The 22,381-nt window shown below is 45.3% G+C and overlaps 1 protein-coding gene across 11 annotated transcripts in view; it reads right to left on the minus strand.

The window, feature by feature from the left end:
• Positions 1–22,381, minus strand: part of Mta3 (metastasis associated 1 family, member 3) — a 120,158-nt gene that overhangs the window by 23,470 nt on the left and 74,307 nt on the right. For 6 of the 11 annotated variants that reach the window (XM_039078111.2, XM_063261370.1, XM_039078113.2 and 3 more), the window contains exons 10-15: positions 17,887–17,961; positions 15,416–15,474; positions 11,112–11,236; positions 8,295–8,443; positions 7,395–7,617; positions 255–341 (exon numbers count right to left, since the gene is read on the minus strand). In XM_039078111.2, coding sequence (XP_038934039.1) covers positions 255–341; positions 7,395–7,617; positions 8,295–8,443; positions 11,112–11,236; positions 15,416–15,474; positions 17,887–17,961 — 718 coding nt within the window. The remainder of the gene's footprint in view (positions 1–254; positions 342–7,394; positions 7,618–8,294; positions 8,444–11,111; positions 11,237–15,415; positions 15,475–17,886; positions 17,962–22,381) is intronic. The other 5 variants (XM_063261374.1, XM_063261371.1, NM_001106705.2 and 2 more) reach the window with 2 other exon arrangements.

Genomic DNA, 22,381 nt, shown 5'->3' on the forward strand with positions numbered 1-22,381 from the left:
TTTTCTTTTTCTTAGCCTATATTTATTATAATTAATCCACATTTAATTCAACAAGCTTTTAGACGTAAACAAATATGTTTAACTTTGTGTATTGACGAGAATTTCCAAGACAAAATAAAACTTTAAATATAAAGGTACTGGACTTCACCCATTTGAAGGACTTGAATATCAAAGTCCAGGTCTTAATTTGTAAAGGATGTCTACAGCACATAAACGTTGTCTCCTGCGTTCTTCCTGGGTTAGATGATACCCACCTAAATACCCAATGATACATGACAAAGGTTTCCTGGTGCTCTTGCTTTTCAGTGGGCTTCCAGAAAGTTCAGCATGTCTGTCTGCATCTGAGGAGAGAAAGAAACATGGAGACACCAGTGAGGCGGTTTCTTCTACCTTCAACACACAACACAGAAATAAAGGGTGCAGGTTGGGGGAGGTTGCAGGGTGAGGGGGGAAATGCAGAGCACCCACCCCGTTCCCGCTACTTCCTCTGGAGAGAGAAAACTGTTTTGAGTTTCAGATCCCTGTACTGAATGGGGGCCTCACACCAATGCTCACATTAAAGCTGACGGAGTGTAGGTCTCACACACTCCATGTGCTCCCCTGAAAAGTGATGGGAATGGGCTTCCCTTTTGGTTGTGACATTCCTACATTATGACAGAAAAATACTCAGACTACACTCAAAGTGGGGCAGATCCTAATGTAAAGTTAATGTGGCTTGAGACAACTCAAGCCAATGGTTGGCAAGGCAACACATTCAGCCGCCTCCTGGCCTAGCTGGAGTGGGCCTCACTCAGAAGCCTTGGCTTCCCTCAGATGGTGGCCGGGCAAAGCCATTTGGTTCTGTCACTGCCCTCGGTTCCCTCCTTCACACATTGATCCTTGGGCTGAGGTTTTAAAGGTACGTGTACACCCAACAGCCACAATGTGAAGCTGGGCCCTGACCAAGGAGTCTTCTTTCAGAAGAGGAAATAAAAGTGTACAACATAAGCACTGTCCTTTAAAGGAGCTGTCATCGAGACAGGGTCAGTGTAACACTACCATACCATAGAGCTGAGGTCAACACAGATCGAGGGACCAAAAAAAAAAAAAGAATTGTTAAAGTAGACATTGTCACAGGCTCATCAATTGCCTTAGCTGATATAGGTCTATAATGTTTATGCTTTGCCCCATCTCCAAATGTATGACAAATGGCGCCTCAGGGTTTTGAGCCTAGTAAGGGTCTTTTCCTCTTTCAAGCTGAGACCTGTCCTAGGCACACAGACAGAAGTTGCCTTTGACACCCATAGGTGTCCTTTGCATTTATCGTCAAAACATATCCACTTTGGAACCTAAAATAACTTCAAGATTGTGCTTGTTGTGGCCACTAGTCCCTTTTCACCAGGGAAATTAAAAAAAAAAAAAAACCCTATCAAACAGATGGAGGAAATAGCATTTAAAAACATTAAAATAGACGGGGCACTTGCTGCAGGAAGCTTAGAAGCCCCAGTAACTCTGTGCCCCGAGCACTGTTTACCCATGATGCTACCACTGACAACTTCCCCTCCACTCAGATGAGTGCCTCTGCAAGGGGTCGTGAGGCTTCCACCTGTTACTGAAGAACCACGAAGACAGAGGCAGAAGCAAGCACATCTCTAGCAAGCGCATTACCCTGTGAAACACCGGTGGAACCACCGAGCGCTAACACCAAAATTCCTCTTCCTATGTCTACTTTGCCTAAAATCTTGGTCATGTTTGGGAAAGGAGACAAGCGAAAGCATTCGTTTGTTTTTGTTTTCTTCTTCATTAATACAAGCAGCCCGAGTGAATTCCTCAGTATTTTGGACAAAGCCACTCTCCATAGTCCTAGCAACAAGATACACTTTGCCCTTTAGTCTGCAAGAACACCAGGGAAACTTGTGAATGTGGCTACAACTGACGGACTGATGCCGGATGTTATCGTCACCTTGACAAGAGCCACCAAACCCAAAGACGGTCATCGCCACCATGCAAACTGGGTTTCCGCTTGGAACTGCGGCAAACTGCCTCTAGTTTCTCAGACTGCTCTTGCCGATTGTGTCATATTCCCAGGGAAGGTTTACAAGTCCCCTCAATGCTCTCTAGCGGGATCTGCATTTCACTAGTAAGTCTATTTTAAAGACAGTAATTAGTACAGAGAGTAATCAGTCAATTAGAAAGAAACTAGGTTGAAAAGTGCTAAGGTGGTCTAGCCTGGCTTTAACATAAGAAACGTGGGAGCCGTTCAGTAGGACACCACATTTGGCTCACAGGAACATTTGCAAACCTCGCTGTGCGATCAATATTGCTGCATCCTGGTCTATATAGGCCAGGCTACACCAAGCTGTCTGTCCTTGGTCCCCAGATTACTCACCATCTCCAGCTTAACACAGAGGAGGCCACTACAAGTGTGTGGACAAAGGAAGCAACTGAGGACTACGCACAGAAGCCAGAGGGAACCCAAACTGGCAAGATCTCATTCACGTCACTGACTGGGCATAAGCTCATTTCTTGAGCTTCCTATAGCAGGGCATGCATCGAATATTGACACATTCATGCCTGCCTCTGATCTTTTCTCAGATGTACTGGAAATACCGGAGGTGGAGGGAGATTATTAAATACAAAAGCTTCAAAATACACATGATTAATTAAAATGCACAAATGAGGGCCAGGAAGATGGCTCAGTAGGTAAAGGTACTTGGGGCACAAGTCCGACAACTGAAATCTGGATTCTGCAATCTAAGTGTGTCTCTGTTCCTGGGGAAGATGGGAGATAAAGGCAGAACCTCCAGAAGCTCACAGGCCCTTGAGGCTGGCTTATGAAATGCTGCCTCCAACGAGGCAGGCAAAGGCCAACAGCTGTCCTGTGACCTTCACAAGCACGCTGTGGCCTGTGCTTCTGCACCTTGCTCTCCACACGAGTAAACTCTCTCTCTCTCTCTCTCTCTCTCTCTCTCTCTCTCTCTCTCTCTCTCTCAAAAAAAAAAAAAAATACTGACATGCTCTTTCCAGATCTCTCTGTCAAACAAAATCATCAGTAGAAACAAAACAGAGAACTCAGGTGCTATAAAGCAGTTTTTGATAGAAATGTTTAGCCCAGGGTAGTGGTGCATGCCTTGGATCCTAGCCCTCTGGAGGCAGATCTTTTCGAGTTTGAGGTCAGCCTGGTCTACATAGAGACCGTCCCCCCACATACACACATTGATTGATTTAGAAATACAACACAATGTCAAAGAGTTGGCCCCACAGATCCGGCAGTAACCTTGCTAAGATGAGGCTTCCAGAGATCAGGAAGCCTTCTAACAGAAAACAGAAAGGAGCAAAAATAAGTGGCCAGAAGTCTAAGTGCCTTTGGATCTTTGCAGTGGTTTCTACGTCACTAGAAAGGAGAACAAGAAGCTAGCAGCTCTGTCTCATCCATCAGCTGCACAGGGTGTCAAAGATGGGGGACATCTGCCAAGACTCCTCAGAGGTGGGCATTCCTTCCCTCAAGACAGTAGTTGAGAATATAAACTGGATTTTTAGGAGACTCCTAATTTGGGTCTCCGAATTTTAATCTTAATATGGCTATAAAATTCAAATGTACCATGACAGCAGTTGCCTCTGAAGAACATTTATCAGGAAGGAAAAAGGCTACGTGACTTGAAACCACTTGCACAACTTAAAAGAAAAGAACGATTTAAGGGACATAGAAGTAACCAGTTTACATGTTATCAGTTTAAGGGTGCAGAAGTTACAAGCCCTTGTGGCTCTTGCAGAAGATCCTGGTTAGGTTCCCAGCAGCCATACTGTTGCTCAAAACCACCTGTAACTCTAGGACCAATGGGCTTTGACTTCCATGTGCCATACATATATATGGTACACATACATACATGCAGGCAAAATACTCATATACATAAAAAATTTAAAATTTAAGTAACCATTGAAGAACAAATTTCTATTAAAGGCAAACAGACACACACACACACACACACACACACACACACACACACACACACACACACGCACAGAGCAAACATTATAAAAACAGGCAAGAGAAGCCACAGTATATGGTTTCCCTCCTGCTACTTTCAAGCTGACAACTCCAGGAAAGTGCGTGGGATTGCTAAGAATAACTTTTGTTGCAAATCTAAAAAACAAAACAAACAAAACAAAAAACAATCCAAAACTTCCCCAAGGGGTCTTGGACGCTCCCAAAGTTGAATTCACATCTTCAGAATCTCTTGAAGAGACACAAAGTACCTTCACGTTCACCATGGGATTATAGCTGGTCTATGGCTTCCTTGCTACTTAATCATTTCTGCAAGATGGCAAGGCGGCAGGGGAATTCCCACCTGCTCATGGCAAGAGGGGGAGGATTAGCTGTCTCTGAAGTGCTGCAGATGTGTCCCTTAAGTTTACTTCAGTGTGAGGGTTCCGAATGTCAAGTATCTGTGCTCAGGTTTAAAAAGTTTACATAGATATCACACATGAATTCTATATACTTGTGGTTCTGTTCTGAGATAGGGTCTGGTACATAGACTCACTATGTAGCCCAGGCTAGCCTCAAAGGAGTGGCAATCCTTCTGCCTATGCCATTCCTGTACAAGATGAACAATGGGGAAAAAAGATCTCATCCCGTTTTTCCTAGTCTCCCACTTCCCTTACTACAATTATTAATTCTTACAAAATCACAATTAACAATATTGCAAGCCTTAGTACATGCTCCTTAAGGAACACAAAAGGCTATGGAATTGGTTCCTTCGTACCTACTGAGTCAAGTTCTTAGGTGCTGGTCATGCTTTTCTGGGGCTGCAAGCTTGGTGGCTTCCCACTTCTGGCAGGCATCAGAAGACCCGGGAGTCCCTACAATAGTGGTTCTGGAGCTGTGCCCAAGGGAACTAGTTCCTTTCCTAATGCTACTTGTTATTCTAAATGTATCCACCTCGACTCTATTCCTCAAGGCTTGAGAATTACAAGCTCCCATCTTATCTGAAAGTACATCAGCACTGTATCAGTAACGGTTGTGTCTTACAGAGATGGAGTAGTCAACATTTGCATTCTCAAGCGTGCATGCACACACACACACACACACACACACACACACACACACACACAAGCGCTCGGGGCTATTCACTTCCAATGGATCAGAGACTTGGTTGCCTATAAACATTAGGTTACTACAGAGCTGAGATAAAAGCATCTACTGAATAAGAATGTACAGATAAGAGAAAAGATAAAGTAAAAATCAGCTAGATGCTAGAAAAGGAGCTCAGTAAGTACATAGCGACCAACCCTGACATTTTAAGTTGTAGGGTAAAAACTGTCCTGTCTGATTCTCTGTACTTCAATGGAGATAAAGAAGGAAATAGTAAGGTTTTTATTTTTTAATTTCATTGCAACAAACGGGTGCTCCCCCCTCACCGTTTTCCATGCATTTGAAAAGATAGAATATAGATAACCCTGAATTTAATTTTGGCAGCATGGACTCTTAAGTGACAAGGCTAGAATGAAATGGCACAAACACACTTCGCTGAGGCTGCTCAAAGATGACATACAAAAACACTGGTCGACTGAGAGCCAAAGGCAAAGTGGCCCACATAGAGGCTGGTTCCTCTGCCGATGACTTCTCTTCGGCTTGTTGGAAACAAGGATGATACTGGGCCCCGGCCAATCACTAATTTTCTGTCTGAAATATTTCAATTATTCCTCCTAAAAAATTATATAACAATGTCATTGTTATAAGTTTTAAGTCATCTAAACAGTTTGGGTGGATATATTTATTTCCTAGTTCCTTAAAATGGGTAAAAAGAATAGCAAGTCCCTGACCTCAGAAATGCCAGGACAGAACCACAGATAAGCCTGAATTCTCGACTATTGCGATGTGAAGCAGTCGACTCCCTCCATGCGGGAGACCGAATGGTCACGGATTTTCTCTGTTCTTATAGGGTTCCTGCCTTGAAGCTTAAAAATCTTTCAACTTTCAATTTTCTACTGAAAATTATTTTTATAAATAAGGAATTCTTTTTCAGTCGTCATTTCGTTTACAGACATCCTCTTCGAATGAGAGAACATCTCATAATGATATGCTTTTGTTTTTGTTTTTTTGAAACACAGTCTCATGTCACCGAAGCTGGTGGTCTTGAGTTCCCTGTGTAGCCGAGGATGACTTTGAACTACTCATTCTCCTACCCTGACCTCCCCAGCATTACTGTGCTCCATAATCAGTTTCTTTCACAGAAAAAGCACCTGAGTGGGGCAGTGGTGCACACCTTTAATCCCAGCACTCAGGAGGTAGAGGCAGGAGGATCTCGTGTATTTGAGGTCAGCCTGATCTACAGCGTGAGCTTCCAGGACAGCCAGGGCTACACAGAGAAACCCTGTCTCAAAAAAACAAAACAAAACAAAACAAAACAAAACAAAACCCAGCCAAAACAAAACAACAAAACAACAAAACGAACAAAAAACAAAAGCAAAAAATAAACAAAAATCCCCCAAAAAACCAACAAACAAAAAACAAAGAAAGAAATGAAAAAAAGGAAAGAGAAAGCACCCAAATATCTTTAAGAGTTTCTAATCTAAAAAGGCCATAAGGCCAACTGCCCTGTTTTTGTTTTTGTTTTTTAAATCCTTTAAGGAGACAGTGTATGGCTCACTGGAGCAGATAACCTTAGTTCTAACAACAGCAACAGAAAACGAAACATGAGCAGACTAGCTTAGCTGGAAACGAGAGTGAGCCACAGAGATGCCAGACTGATAACGGATGACTATGAAATGGAAATCAAACGGGACAGAGAGCGCTCAACCACAACAGGTGGGGCCTGGTGAAAACTAAACGTGGATGCTCGGGGGTGCTCTTACAGAGGGTCCTTACAGGGACTTCAACATTTCTACACTAACAAACACAGGATTGGTTAGGAAGCACTGTGTCTCCTACAGACTGTATGATGGCTGCAAAGGCTCCTGGGAAGACAAAAGCTTTGTCAAGACCTACGATTCCTAACTGGTATAAATTAGCAAACTTTATTAAAACCCAATGAATCCTTACGACTGGATTGTGCTGTCTCCTTAGGGGCTTTTTTATCATCCTTTTATCATCCACTGCCACACTACCAAATAGGCAGCCGTGCTTCAGTTAAGGTCCCTTTGGGCAACTGTGTCGCAAAAGCCCACTGGGTAGGGTCGCCTCCCCCACCTTCTGATTAGCGCTACTCTGAAAATTTACAGGGGTTTCCATGTTGTTTCTCGGGGTGGCGTGGTATAAATGGCAGCAGACAAGAACAATGTTTAAAAAAAAAACAAAGGCTGTACACAAGAACTTATGTTTATTGCAAACAAACAAACAAAAAGAGAGAGCGAGGGAGAGAGAGAGGATGGCGAGGAGCGGAACGTGTAAGGTTAAGAATTGAAAAGCGTCTTACATTCTGCCCTAATGGCAGCATAGTTAATAGCAACAAACGGCCGTCTCGCTGCCTGCCGCAGCCGCAGGGTGTTTTTGCAGACCTGACGAGCAATTTTTGTGAAATACGTAGTATGGAGGAAGAAAGCTTGGCGGGTCTTCACGGCCGACTTGGGGCTCCCGGTGTTCCGGACCGGCATGCCCTGCAAGGCCTGCCGGGACAGGTGGCTTCTCACGCGCGGGTCCTGCAATTGCGGAAAACAACGGAATGTTCAGAAGAGAACTTGCCAAAGCACGCACACGGCCACTTGGAAGCATCTGAAACTCAGGAAGCTGCCTCTCGGGGAAACGCAGTGTGCCCGAATGGTAAGGATGCAGGGAGTGCGCAGGGCAGGCGTGGAACTCAGTCCCAGATCAGAGGGGCCACCACCATCATTGAGAAGCTGGGAGCGGCCCTGTGGGAATCCTGAGGGGCGTCCTCCACCTCTGCGGATTCGCCAGGCTCATCAACTCCGTTCACTCAAGACTGGGCCCTTCTTGGCCCTCCACAACAACCAAGGAAAGAAAAGGTTCCATTTGCATTTGTTATTTTGTGTAACTGATGTTCTCAACAGTATCTAAAGGTTACAAATTGTTTTTTAAACAAGACTGTGAGCTCTCCTCTCAGGAAAACACTTCCCACACACATTATTCTTTTTTTTCCCCCCTGAATAATCTCAAAAGACCAATATTTTGAATACCTGAAAAATCCCACTTCTCCTAGCTTCTGCGTTCACACCCACCATGAGCATACAGCCTATATTTAACAATAAACCCAGCTTCGTTCAGTTGTAAGTTGCCCTGTATTGCATTTCTGTTTCCCAGGAAGAAGCCGATAGCCAGGAAACATGGCGTTTAACCCGCACAGGCTCCACTCACTCACCTCTGCGGCAGGGCTGGGAGCCTTCTCCTCGTCCGTCTGCGTGGGCATTTTCAGACCTCCGTACTTTTTCCAATACAGCCAGCAGGTCGCACAGAGTCTACACTGCATATTAGGTGGGCCCCAGGAATACCACTGGTGAGACTGTGTGGCTGAAGACAGAGGGGAAGGGACGCCATGATTTAACCGAGCCTCAGAAGCCACAGCTAGCGTACAGGGTCCACAGCAGTCGCTTACCGTAGATTACATGGGCTAGTTTACAGCTGGTTTCCCAAGGTTGCAGGCCAAGCACGAGAAAGTGCAGTGTGCATGTGCATGCGTTCTCAGTACCCCAAAGATATTAGGCTGCTTGTTTCCACCACAAAGAGCAAATGTTTGTCTATTAAGAGGAGTCACATCTTGATTTATGCCTCAGGCTGCCGAGATTTTATTTTGTTAATTAAAAGTGATTTCATTATGTAGATGTCTAGAAATAAGCCTTTTGAAGGATATTATTATCACTCTTAGTTCCTTGGCAGTGTTTAAAACCGGAACAGAACTGTTCAGAAGCTCTCATGAGGACTGCTAAGGACCTGAGGAGAGGCCTCACTGGTAAGTCAGGAGCCAAACAAAACCAGAGACCTGTCTGTCGTTCCTTTACTCAGGAAACAAAGATCTTACTTTAGAATTTCTCCCTAAATACGGCAAGTCCTGAAGGCTATAAATCCCCACCACGTGAGCCTGTGCAGCTCATGTGCATCATGCTTGGTAAGGCCTGGCCCCAGCTGATTTGACGCTTGGCTGGACACTTGGCCTATGTCAGCTTCTGCAGCTTACACTCGGTCCACAGGAGGAGCTCCTGAGTGCAAGCCAAAGAGGAGTGGGGACCGAGTGGGGAGACAGTTAAAAACGCAGGCAGGGACTACTACACTAATCCTGGGAACAGTTGCCCTGCCTGTAAGTAACCACCACCCAAAGCAGTCAGCTAGTGCAGGAAGGTGTCCACAGACAAACACCTCCCACGTCAGCTCGCAAAGGGTAAAAGCCGAGCTATACAGACTGTAGCTCAGTGCTAGAACCTGGGCTGGGCACAGTAAGTCCCTAGGTCCAGTGCCCTACCCACACCGAAAGGGCCAGAAAATAGACTATTACATTTAGTTGCCCTTAGCAAATTCAGAATAATTTCCGTATCATGAGCTGCTCTTGGAAAATTCCTTCCATAGTGAGGCCTAAACCCTTTTCCTCTTTTATCTTAAAACAAACAATAAAGGTGATGTTTTTTCAGACAGATTGATTTTGTGCCAACATTTTTATTACATGTATGGTGGGTGCACTAGAAGGCCAAAGGTGCTAGATACCCTGGGGCTAAGTTATGGTTGGTTGTGAGCCACCTGGTGTGAGTGCTGGCCACCGACTCAGGTCCTGAGCTGAGCGCCCGCTGGAGCACTCGTGAACGTGGAGTGTGGTGGGCATGGCTCTGGTAGACCGTACCCTTCTCCCTCATGTCTTCTGCCTTACTGAAAACCGTTAGACTACATCTCTAAAGCTGGCCGCCAAGGTCTATCCCCTTATTTGGCCATTTCCTCCTAAGGCTGACCACCAAGGCCCAGCTATCAACGTCTATATAATCAAAAGCCTCCTTTGGCTCACCTAATAACATGTCCGATTAAAATCAAACACCATGCTCTAGCACGACGTTTTTCCTTGTACCTTTATAAACTGTCATTTGCCTATGTGCCTGTCTGTCCCCTTCTCTATCCAGAGGCTGTCCTTTGTCCCCAGCTGGAACAAATACCCCTTCCCCCTTATTTTCTTCCCCTCATCCTGTATCTCCTATGTTTGTCTCTTATTCCCTGCCCTCTGTCCCTCTGGGGCAAATAAATCTTCTTTGTGTGAGAACTTGATCTTGGGTCCTGGGCCAATACTATTCCTTAAACTCTACCACCGGGCTAGCTCTCTAGTCCCCAACTGACTTTGTTTAAATACAAATAAGGGCCCCAAGGACACATGTGCACACACACACATACATAAATACACCTGCACACGTCTACATGCACATAAGAACCCACAGAAGAAACATGGCTGTGCTGTGGTGGTCCATGCCTGTGATCCACTCTCTCCGGAGGATGCTGAGGCAAGGGGATGGCGAGCTGGAGGCCAGCCTGTGCTCATGGGAGACCCTGGAGGCTAGCCTGTGCTCATGGGAGACCCTGCCTCAAGAACCTGACACACACAGCAAGGACAGAAAGGGGAACTTTTGCTGTCGTTTGAGATTTAAAATAAATATCTACTGTGTGGGCTGCTGGCCAGACCATCTCACCAACCCATACAACACCAAGGGCACACATAAGAACCCTGCAAGCAGTAAGGCCCGAGGCCAAAAGCAAATATCATAACCTGGCATTTCCCCACCTGGTACCCTGGGAGCTCGAGGGCTGTGAGCCCTTGTCATCCTCACACCTGCCTCTCCTCCAGAAGGATCAGACACAGTTAATTTGTCTGAGGACACTGAGGAACTCCAAGAGGGGATTTAGTATGTATCACAGTACCGTGGATTGGGCAAAGCGAATATAACTGCACACAGTTTAAAGAAAGGAGAGCTGCCAGCAAACACATCAGACCCACAGGAGAAAACCAGAGCAAATAAACACACGCTCACCTTAGCAAGGGTGCTCAGCCAATGTCCCTGGTCCCAGCGTGGGCTTGGCGGGTTGGGCACCTGCTCAGAGGAGACACTGCCCTCCCTGCCTTTGAGCAGCAGACATGCTTTCTAGAAGTTTCTCACTAATTCACCCACAGGACAGTTCCCCACTTAGCCAGGCACCGCCTGAGCAGACTTACCATAGCAGCTCTCACAGGCTCGTCCTAGGAGTGCGCTCTGGGGCTGGAACGGGGTCCCCACAGCTCCATTCACAGTGCCAGCCTTGCCGTTGCTGCTGGAGATTTGGTTGGGATTTGGTTTGCTGCTTTCAACGAAACAGAGGGAAATGATGAAATAATTTGTAGGACAAGGCCAAGAGCTGGCACCTCCTTACCAATTTACCTTCCCTAAAGTACGGACGGATACTTAATCTATCTAGTGAGGAAGACAGACTGCGGAAAGCAGGGTGAACCCTAAGGTGAACCCAAGCATGGGAGACAGTGAAGGAAGCATGATGGCGGGCAGGCAGGTGGGCACAAAGATGCTGTGATGAACCCGGAACTTAGAACACCAACCTAGAACAATAATAACAAGCTGGAAACACATACACCAAACAACCAAAAATCAAACAAACAAACTGAAATACACTGGCACACATGATTCCAGGAATGGTAAGGATAAATAAACAAAATAAAACCAAAGCCCTCGTTTTTTGCAAAACAGAGCTATAAAAAGCCAGAGCCTTGTGCGGGGCACCCTGAGGCAAATGCAGCGTCTCCTGTGCCCACCCAACCCAGGGTGATTTCTTCAGAGCACACTGTGCTTTTGAAAGATAGAAGTCAGTAGACTTTATCCTCATCATAAATTTTCCTGAGGAAAAAAATTTTGATTGAATGTTAAGCTAAAGGCAGTGCTGTGTGGCTGGGAGAGCCCTGGCACCACTGCTGGTTGGGATGAGGCTGTGGTCTCTGCATTGCTACGGAGGGGGCCAGGAGAGGTAAAGCTGCAACTGAGCTCTGCAGGGCCACCCTCCACACCCACAGCCAAGGAGCACCTGTCCCAAGCTCAAGATAAAAATTCACAGTACATTTGAAGTTTTATGAGGCAGTTAACAATTGGATGAGAACACTTTTGTGTTCCTGTTTTGGACTTTTTTCCCCTTCTGTTTAATAAAATACACTTTTAGGAGGAAAAAAGACATGGGTCAGGAGGCTAAATGCAAATTTATCAGACACTAGTAAGACTGAATGCAGACTTGTCCGCAAAGCTATAACACTTTGAAACACATAGCCCGGACCTACCGTGATGCTTACTGTGTAAACAGAGCTGACAGTAGGCTAACCCCTGCTCAGAGCTGTGCCTACAGAAACTGTAAGGCTGCATGCATAGTACATCATTCAGAAAATCCAGACTCACTGAGGAGTAAACAAAGACCTGACCCAGCAGAGCTTCTTTCTAGGGAAACTTTCCTCTCTGCTACAGAGCAAGACCCTGCCTCATTCGCAAACAAACAGAAGGAAACAGGTTTTGTTGTTTGTTTTTGTTTTTTAGAACAAAAAGAAGTGGGGCCAGGCATGGCATGTCTTTGATCCCAGCACTCTGAAGACAGCGGCAGTGGGATCTGTGAGTTCAAGGACAGCCTGGTCTACAGAGTGAGTTCTAGGATAGCCAGGGCTATGGAGAGAGAGAAAGAGACTGTGTCTCAAAAAAAGAAAAGAAAGGAGGTAATTCAGAGAAACTCAAGTTCCCAAAGAGGTGCAATATTTCCAGTTGAAAAGAACTCTGCCATGGAGTGGCTGAAATGATGCTCCCACTCTCTGAGGTCAAGCCAAAAGTTTCCCAGACATATGAAACTTGGCAGATTTAAATTTAAGCAAGGCTAAATATTTAGGTCTAAGAAGGGCCAGTACTGCGCTGGAGAGATGGCCCAGTGGTTAAGCACACTTGCTATTCTTGCAGAGGACCTGAGTTTGATTCCCAGCACCCACACAGTGGCTTGCAAGCATTCATAACTCTGATTATGTGTAAATAGTAACTTGAGGCAGAGAGGACAATGACATGTATAAAATGTTTCAGGTGGCCAGAGATGGTGGCAGGGTGTTTTAGAGGAAGAACAGTTTCATGGAATATTTTCCTAAACATCTCTTGTGCCCACAAGGCAGTGGCTGACCAGTATGTTCAGTACACACGGCACACACATGCACTGTCATTGAGAGAACAAACTCACAATGGCTTAACCTAATATTATACCACCACTTCTGAGCTTGGTGACTGACAGGATAATCCACCTAACTGTGGACTCACTGCTTCCAAAGCTCTTTCTAGGTCAAGCTGGAGCCATTTCTTCTGCCGAGTACCCATAACCAGTGTCCCCATGTGTCCTATTGCTTCCTAGATCCATGTTCCAAATGCAACCTGTCATCTTCTTCAAGACCATGACTCGTCTTTAAAATCTGTCCACTCTTCAAGTCATGTGTATCCATACTGCGCCTCCCTACCGCCCACGGCTGGCTGGCTACTCTTTTCCCACCAGCCCCACCATCTTTCTTGAGGCTCTTCGATTGTGTTCAGCCCTGTCCCAGCCCAGGACACCACTAGCTGTTCAGTGCAACCACCTGCAGAAGAGTGCACTCACACTTCCTCAAAGACTCCTTCCAGGGGGACATCACAAACTGTTCAACCCTCCCCTCCCCCAATGCCATCTTCTTGGTCACTGCTCTTAGCATGCAAGGTTGGCACAAGGTATGTGCTTCGTGACTCCAGAGGGCAGCCAGTTTAGTCAGCCTCCAGAACTAAACACAAGGTTTGACTGTAGGAGACTGCCAGGCTCAAAACAGGACAGAAAAAGAGATTTCTTAATCTATTAAAAACCAACAACATTCATTTCAGAGTTAACTTGGAAATTCATTGAGGGACCCAGATTTACATACGACTCTGTAACTCAGCTTATTTTTAAGCATGCAAACGAGGCACTTTTTTATGAGTTTGATTAGAGATTGTTCTCGAAGGACCACTTAAATCAAGTTGTAGGAAAATTTTCTTATAAATGGCCCAGTAGGAAAGAAGTTTAAGTCTGTGGGTAACATAATCACAACCATTAAATTCTGTGCTTGTAACATACTAGCAGGCTTGGACAATGTATAACTAATACACAGGCCTGTGCTCCAAAGAGATTTATTTACAGAAACAGTTGACAATTGAGATTTTATCAGACTACTGTGTGAATCCCTGACTCAGATAGAGACATCAAAGCCAGTGTAGCTGAATAAAATCAGCCATCGGGCCACTGAGTCCCTGCAGGCTGGGTGTTCTCTCTCAGGTGTCAGCACCATGGGGCACTGTGGGGTATGGGGACTGCAGCTTGCCCCTGAGAAGCTCAGACTTGAATCACAACCAGGGTTTTTCTTGTGGAATGACACGATTCACATTCGTGAAGTAAATATATAATTTTAAAGGATCTCAAAACAACACTGCAGAAGAAATAGAATAATTATGGGATGTGTAAATTACAGTTTTTAAAAAGTAAAAGAAAGCCAGGTATAGTGGCAAATGCCTTTAATCCAAGCACTTTGGAGGCAGAGGTGGGAGAGTCTCTGAATTTGAGGTCAGCCTGGTCTACAGAATAAGTTCCAGGACAGCCAGAGCTATATAAAATAGCCTCAAAAAATAACAAAACAAAACAAAACAAAACAAAACAAAAATGAACCCCCCACACCAACAAAACAAGAACAATAACAAGCCTATCAGTTATATGTGTCCTGAGGTAAAACTGTCCAAGAAGCCCCCTGGATACAAAAATGTATTATGCAATATATCCAAGCCCGGCAAAGAAAATTTTATACAAAATGGCTGTTTTGGCTCAAAGAATTAGAAAAATCTTGAAGTAGCAGAGAGAAAGTTGTCGTAGATTTGAGTAACCAAACCTAAGACCTCAAGGACAGCAGAGTTCAATGCCCTGAGTAAAAAGGAATCGGACCCTCACTTTTACATGACCATGACCTGGAAACCCAAAAGACCTGACAGGATGCCAGAGGCAGGATATATCCTAAACCTACTGATCAATTTCTTACAAAGTGCAGTCCAAGAACACAATGTAACCCCCTCGGCAAATCACACAAACACTGGACCTCAAAGGGATGTGGCACTCACTACAGAGGCTCCTCCAGCCACGCAGAGGCCTCACGAAGTCCTAACTCTGTGAAACACAGTTGCTTCCAGTAACACAGTTACCTTCTCTGGCTTGAAACCTGACACTTGCCCTGTAGCTTAACACAGGAACAAGCTAGCTGGAGCCTCTAACCCTTGTGCTGGTCTACGGAGGCTTCCTGTCACCCGCTCTTTCTCAAAGTATTTGCAGTGGAACAACAGAAAACAAGTTTTGAGCTTTGAGGAGGAAAACAGGTAAGACACACGAAAATCTTCAGGTTTGTCACAGTGACAAATGACAAGTTTGAGAGGCCAAGGTTAAGGGCAAGGTAATATCTCAGAAGACTCAGTTACTTACTAAGTTGGGATGTACACTTGTTTCAGTTTGCTCTCGGCTTCCGCAGCTTTTAGGCGCTTCTAATTCAAAAGACAGACAAGACATTTTACATGAACTGTATACTGATCATTAAAACGCAGAATTCGCTATCTTAAGATTTCTTCCTTATCAGTCATTAGCTTCTGAAATACAGAACTGTAAGCACATGTAAAACTCCACTTTTTCTCCTTTCTTTTTCTGTTTTTTTGAGACAAGGTTTCTCTGTGTAGCCCTGACTGTCTTGGAACTCGCTTTGCAGACCAAGCTGCCCTCCAACTCACAGAGCTCTGTCTCTGCCTCCCGAGTGCTGGGACTAAAGGCGTGTGCCACCACTGCTTAGCAGTTTCCCAATCTTCTATGAAGAAACTATAAGGACTTCTTTTTTTTTTTTTTTTTTTTTTTTGGTTCTTTTTTTCGGAGCTGGGGACCGAACCCAGGGCCTTGCGCTTCCTAGGCAAGCGCTCTACCACTGAGCTAAATCCCCAACCCCAGGACTTCTGATGTGTGCGTGGGTGTGTGATTTGAACCTATGGCCTCACACATGCTAAGCACATACTCTAGCACTAAGCTAGTCAACTCTCAGGACAGTGACAATGACCACTCTATGCTTACAAATGTAGTTTTCCATTTTAGTTCTTGTCTTTCTGGAAGGAATATACACACATACACTGCCCCCCCACCCCCGTCCCATACAACATTTAGAAATTATTTAGAGTGTGTAAACTCCATTCGAGAGAGCGTGACTGTACTTACTCCAAGTAGAATTAAACACAGTTTACCCTTGCGTGATGGAACACACGCAGTAACTATTAGTCAGTCAGTTCTGAGACAGAGGGTCGCTATGTAGCTGAGACTGGCCTGGAACTCAGCACCGTGCTTTTCAGCCATGCCTCAAACCCCCAAGTGCAGGATTACAGATCTGCACTGCACCTGGCTCTGGAAGAACTGTAAACTTTGGCTGAACTCACAGACAGACTGCTGCACAGGAAGTCAACTAGGAGCCAAGTGCAGGCAGAGAACGGGAAGGTGACCGTGTCATCGGGTCTACACCACGACCAGCACAGAAATAAATGCAAAAGGAATGGGGGATAAAGTACAGTCGCTCTCCCCAGAGAGACTACAATGCCCCCTGCAGTTGTCCAACAGATAAAGACAAAAGTATTCAAGGACAACCTGGGACTTCGAATGGCGTCAACTCTTTCGGAAAACATTTTTCCAAACACAGTAAACTGTCCTTAGTGCCATGTCTGTGCCTTCTTTGGGGACACTTCCTAACTTGCACAGAACAGGTTTCCAGACGGCACAGCCTTCATGTCCTCCACAGTTGTTTAAAATATGCACTTCTGAGTTCCATACGGTGTTGACACTGGAAACAGTCCAGTGTGCTGTGGATGTCTGTTCACTATTCATGACCACGGCAACGCCTGGCACTTGAGAGGGATCCTTAAATGAGTGTGTGTGGCATCCAGTCCTCGCCACTGTACAGCTGGCACATTTAGGCAAATGCCATCTGTTTTTAATCTCTGCCTTGGTTCCGACACGTGACTGCAAGAATCTAAAACAGGCATTCACTGAGGTCATTTCAGAAATATGCCTTTCTCCAAAGGTAGGGTTTTCAAAATAAGTAACTAAGAGTTATGTGAATTTAGGACATTTATGAAGAACTCAAAATTAAATGATCCCCTGATTTTGAATGACTTTGGAGAAGAAAGCATCGAAGGACAGAGACTAAAGCTACCATCCCCAGGCCTGCTGGCAAACACCTGCAATCCTAATGCTTTGAAGGCTGAGGCAGGAAGAACTCAAGTTTAGGGACAACCTGGGCTACCCAGGGATGCCCTGTCTCAAACTAACAACAAACATGTTACCATTGAGGTCAAAAGCTCAGGGGAGGCCTGGGTTTGTAGTTCGGTGGCAATTCACCTACCTATCATACTCAAGGTCCTAGGTAAGCTCCCTGGCATCTGGACAGGGGACCCCCTAGGGGATGGGGGGGTTAGAGCTTATAGAACAGGCCCACAAAATGTCATGCATCTGAATTTACAAGGCTGGTGGTCTCCGGCTCAAATTTCAATCCATAAAGGTATATCGTCTGAGGATTTCTCATAAGCCTCATTTGCTGGAGAGGAGGCACTGGCCAGACAATGCCTCTCTAGCTGCCTCTCTCCCCTTTCATCTTTCTCAAGTAGTTATAAAGATGAATACTGAAAACAATGAACCATTAAGATGAAAATATTAAAGATAATATCTTATATATTTGGTTGTGAGCCTAGCCCTTAACGGCTGAGCCATCTCTCCAGCCCTAAAGATAATATCTTAAAGACATGAAGTCATGGAATTTAAAGCAGTCTAGGAAAAATCAAACAGGCTCAGGATTCCTGCCTTGCTCACAGACATTGACCCAAACAGAAAGGCTCACTGTAATACAATAGTGGGGTAGCACAGGAAGTTACCTGTTGAACGTATCTGTCAGTAGTTTTCCACATGTAATAATATTCAATGATGCTAGTCAAGGACTTCCATGGGAGCTGAAAGATATTTAAGACAACAGTGAAAACAACCTATGGCATAAAGTGTTCTCCAAAATTGTGTCTTTGAAACAATGTAGCCAGGATCTGTATATTAGATTCCTTCTAGAAAAAAAAATCTTTTGAAAAAAGCAATATTAATTCTCAGCAAAGTATCTTAGTCAGGGTTTCTATTCCTGTACAAACACCATGACCAAGAATCAAGTTGGGGAGGAAAGGGTTTATTCAGCTTACACTTCCACATTGCTGTTCATCACCAAAGGAAGTCAGGACTGGAACTCAAGCAGGCCAGGAAGCAGGAGCTGATGCAGAGGCCATGGAGGGATGTTACTTACTGGCCTGCTTCCCTGGCTTGCTCAGCTTGCTTTCTTATAGAACCCAAGACCACCAGCCCAGGGACAGCACCACCCACAATGGGCTGGGTCCTCCCCACTTGATCACTAATTGAGAAAATGCCTTACAGCTGGGTCTCATGGAGGCATTTCCTCAACTGAGGCTCCTTTCTCTGTGATAACTCCAGCTTGTGTCAAGTCGACACACAAAACCAGCTGGTACAAAAAGGTAATGAGTTATATTTAATTAGAGATCCAGTCCAATGCATGTATTCAATTTCTCACCAATCAGATTAAAAATTATAAACATCACCGGGAATAGTTCCCGAGTCACTCAGGAAAGTTCTTAGCACTGTGAAGCAGCGACAGGAGAGATTAAAGCGCAGTTAGTTAATTAATTAATTAATTAATGTGGGCCTTTGGCTCGTGCGAGGCAGCTGCTCTGCCATGGCCTTTGTCATCAGCTGTGCTGCTCAGTTTTAAAGACAGGATTTACATAGCCCGAGGCTGAGTAACTATAACTTCCAGATGTCATTGCAACTGGATGTCTTTTGGTCTCTATTGTGATATTTCTCAACCTTTAACTGACAACTCTATTTTGTTCATTATAAATAAAACAACCTGAGGCTGGAGAGATGGCTCAGAGGTTAAGAGCACTGGCTGCTCTTCCAGAGGTCCTGAGTTCAAATCCCAACAACCACATGGTGGCTCACAACCATCTGTAATGGGATCTGATGCCTTCTTCTGGTGTGTCTGAAAACTGAGAACTCATTTATAAAATACATAAATAAATACAGCTTAACAAAGTAAAACATGCTACGTCTTTTTTTTTTTTTTTTTTTTTTTTTTTTTTTTTTTTTTTTTGGTTCTTTTTTTTTTTTCGGAGCTGGGGACCGAACCCAGGGCCTTGCGCATCCTAGGTAAGCGCTCTACCACTGAGCTAAATCCCCAGCCCCCATGCTACGTCTTTAAAAGAAAATTAAATACTATTAAAAAGAAAATCCTGGGTTGGGGATTTGGCTCAGTGGTAGAGCACTTGCCTAGCAAGCGCAAGGCCCTGGGTTCGGTCCCCAGCTCCGAAAAAAAAAAAAAAAAAAAGAAAGAAAGAAAATCCTACTAGAGCAAAGGCTATAAATATTCTGGACAGCCCTCTGTAGATGAGGTTTTATTATGAAGACCAACTGAGAGGGGTCAGCCTCCTTAGTGCTTCTTCTCCTTGTCCTTTGTCCAAGTATCTGACAAGCATTTATCTGAAAACCTGAGGAAAGGGAGCCAAGTGGACACGAAAGCCAAACTGTCACACACTGGATCCATACAGGCCCCAGCCAGCTCCAGCTCCTTTCAACCAAGGACAGTGTCAGGCACTGGCTTATGGCTTCAGGAGAGCTCCCTGGGACACACATTCAACGGTGCCTATCACCACTGAATGGGTGCACGGCATTGTAACCCCAGTAGCGACCCAGCGTGCCACGAAAGCACACTTCGCTTGCCATCTGCTTCACTATGAATGGAAGGAAAACTACTCAGGATGAGCCGAGCCTGGTGGTGCATGCCTGTAGCCCGGGTTAGAACTCTGAGACAGGAAGATCAAGTTTGAGAACAGCCTGGACTACATGAGACCTCCTCTCAAAAAACAAAAGGAAGGGAACCGGAGAGACAGCGCTTGCTGCTCTTTCAGAGGACTCTGGTTCAGTTCCCAGCACCCACATGGTAGCTCCCGCCCTCCTGTACCTCCAGTTCTGATGTCCTCCTCTGGTCTTTGTGGACACCAGGCATGCATGTGGCACCCAGACATAAATGCAGATCAAACACCCATATATACAGAATAAAATAAAATAATAAAAAGAGGTTGTGAATTGGTTCTGATGTTATCTACGTTAATTTGGCTCTCAAAATCACGCAAGAATCTGTACATCCAGACACCGAGGGTCCCTGCCCCACGTTGGGTCTAACTGGTAAATAAAGTTGTAGGCGGCCAATGGCTGGTCGGGGGGACAGAGATGGGGCTTTAGATTTCCCAGTGCAAGGGACCACAGGAAGAAGGAGGTTTCAGAACCGCCATTCAGGAAAGGAATAGGATGTGAGCACGAGAGCTGTGGAAGACAGAGGACCAGCCGTGTGAGGTCCCAGGGGCCGCTCCCCCGATTGCGTCTTGGGTAGCAGAGATGAAGTATAGATTTTATAAAGTAATAACTCAAGAACATCGGAGGGAGAGTGTTAGTCTTGGGGAAGCTTGGGAGTGGCCCAGCTGTTGAGCTGCTTAGAGCATATTAAAAGTCTACATGAGCGTGTCTCTCACTCGTGAACCCAAAACACTTGGGCGGGTGTAGAGGAGGCGTGAGCACCTGCTGGGGAGTTTAGAGCAGATCAACAATTTCCCAGCTTCAAAAGGAAAATAATTCCAAGTATTACGATGTGGATTGCCTCTTATTCATCACTGCCCCTAACAGTACAAGATGTAAGAAAAGGCAACAAGGAGCTGGAGAGATGGCTCAGTGGTGAAGAGCACTGACTGCTCTTCCAGAGGTCCTGGGTTCAAATCCCAGCAACCACATGGTGGCTCACAAGCATCTGTAATGGGATCTGATGCCCTCTTCTGGTGTGTCTGAGGACAGCCACAGTGTACTTATATATAATAAATAAATCTTTAAAAATAAGAGAAAAGGCAACAGAGCAAACAGATGGCTTGGCTTAGTCACTGGTGCTCACTGTTGGAAGGCGCGAGTGCTGCACCTGGAAATGGAGTGGCTCGAAGGCAAAGGGATGAGGTGACTCCTGGATGCTGCGGAAGGTTCCCATGGGTGGATATGGCCAGCTTGTTGGGATAATCCTGCAAGCTAGCCAGGCAGCAAATCCTATTAGGAGAGGATTGGAGTGGGGGTGGGATGCTAGGAAAACTAGCTGGGTAGGGAGCCTTTCCTGGTGGGTGAGGAGAATGTTTAGTTGAAGCAGGGAACTCAGATCTTTGAGGTCCTGTGAGACTCGGATGAGTGCCCTTGCTTAGGAAATGTGGGGTCTCATAGCTCTGTCCTCTAAACTGCATTTTGTGGAATTTTTATACCAAAGTTGCAGATGAATCTGGTAGGAACTTCCAGGTCAAAGGAACAGGTTTAAATTTTTGTCTTTGTTTTGATGCTCAGTGAGGCCTAGCAATTCACAAAACGGCAAGCACAAAGGGGCAGAGAAAAGACAAGCCAGTAGACATTCACTAGGCCTGTCAGAAAATACGAGATAGTTCCTCTGGCCACATGCATGCTAATCGACAAGGACGACACAGCTGATATCGGGGAACGGGTGCCGTAGAAAAAGGAACACCCTATAATGGCAAAAGGGGAGATCACTCAGCTGCTGGCACCAATGTAAACATTCCTGCCTGGAGAATTAACATATAGTTAATTCTGAGTTCGGAACCACCACCAGAACACAGAAATAGGAAAAGCGGTTTCAATTCAGCATTTCTCCTCCAACACTCTGCTATGAAAACTGTAGACTTTTATGCTGTTGAAAAAGGGTCTCACACTGTAGAGAGAATCAAAGCTCCACCTGTCAATAAAAAAGCCGACAGCCAATGAGCCGAGGCAGGAAATAGGAGGTGGGACACTGGCAGGAAGAGAGGATTCTGGGAAATAGTGGCGGGAATAAAACGATCTACCTGGGAAGCTGTGAAGAGACACAGACCAGGGAGACGGACCTACAGCAGCAGGAAGATGAACTCAGGGAGACACTGAGGAGACGAAAGCGGCTGGGGCTGAAGGACCACATAGTAGTTATAGATTAGCTTAGATGGCTGATGTAAGGCTGAGCAGCTGAGGGCCTTTACCAGATGAAACACCTCACCATGTCCTGTTCTAGGGAACAGGATCTTCAGGACATTTTTGATCTCACACTTTAGCTCTACTCTGCTAATAGCTTTTACAACCATAGCATTGCACTGCTGTGGCCACCTGACCATAACTTTTAAGAAAGCATGATCCCTAGGTTGGCCTTGAATTTATGATCTTCCAGCCTCAGCCTCCTGATCACAGGATTACAGAGACATGTCACTTGGCTGGTCTTAGAATTTGGAATCATAGCATGTAACTGAGGTT

This window comes from Rattus norvegicus, chromosome 6 (genome assembly GCF_036323735.1).
Source record: "Rattus norvegicus strain BN/NHsdMcwi chromosome 6, GRCr8, whole genome shotgun sequence".
Taxonomy (NCBI): Eukaryota; Metazoa; Chordata; class Mammalia; order Rodentia; family Muridae; genus Rattus; species Rattus norvegicus.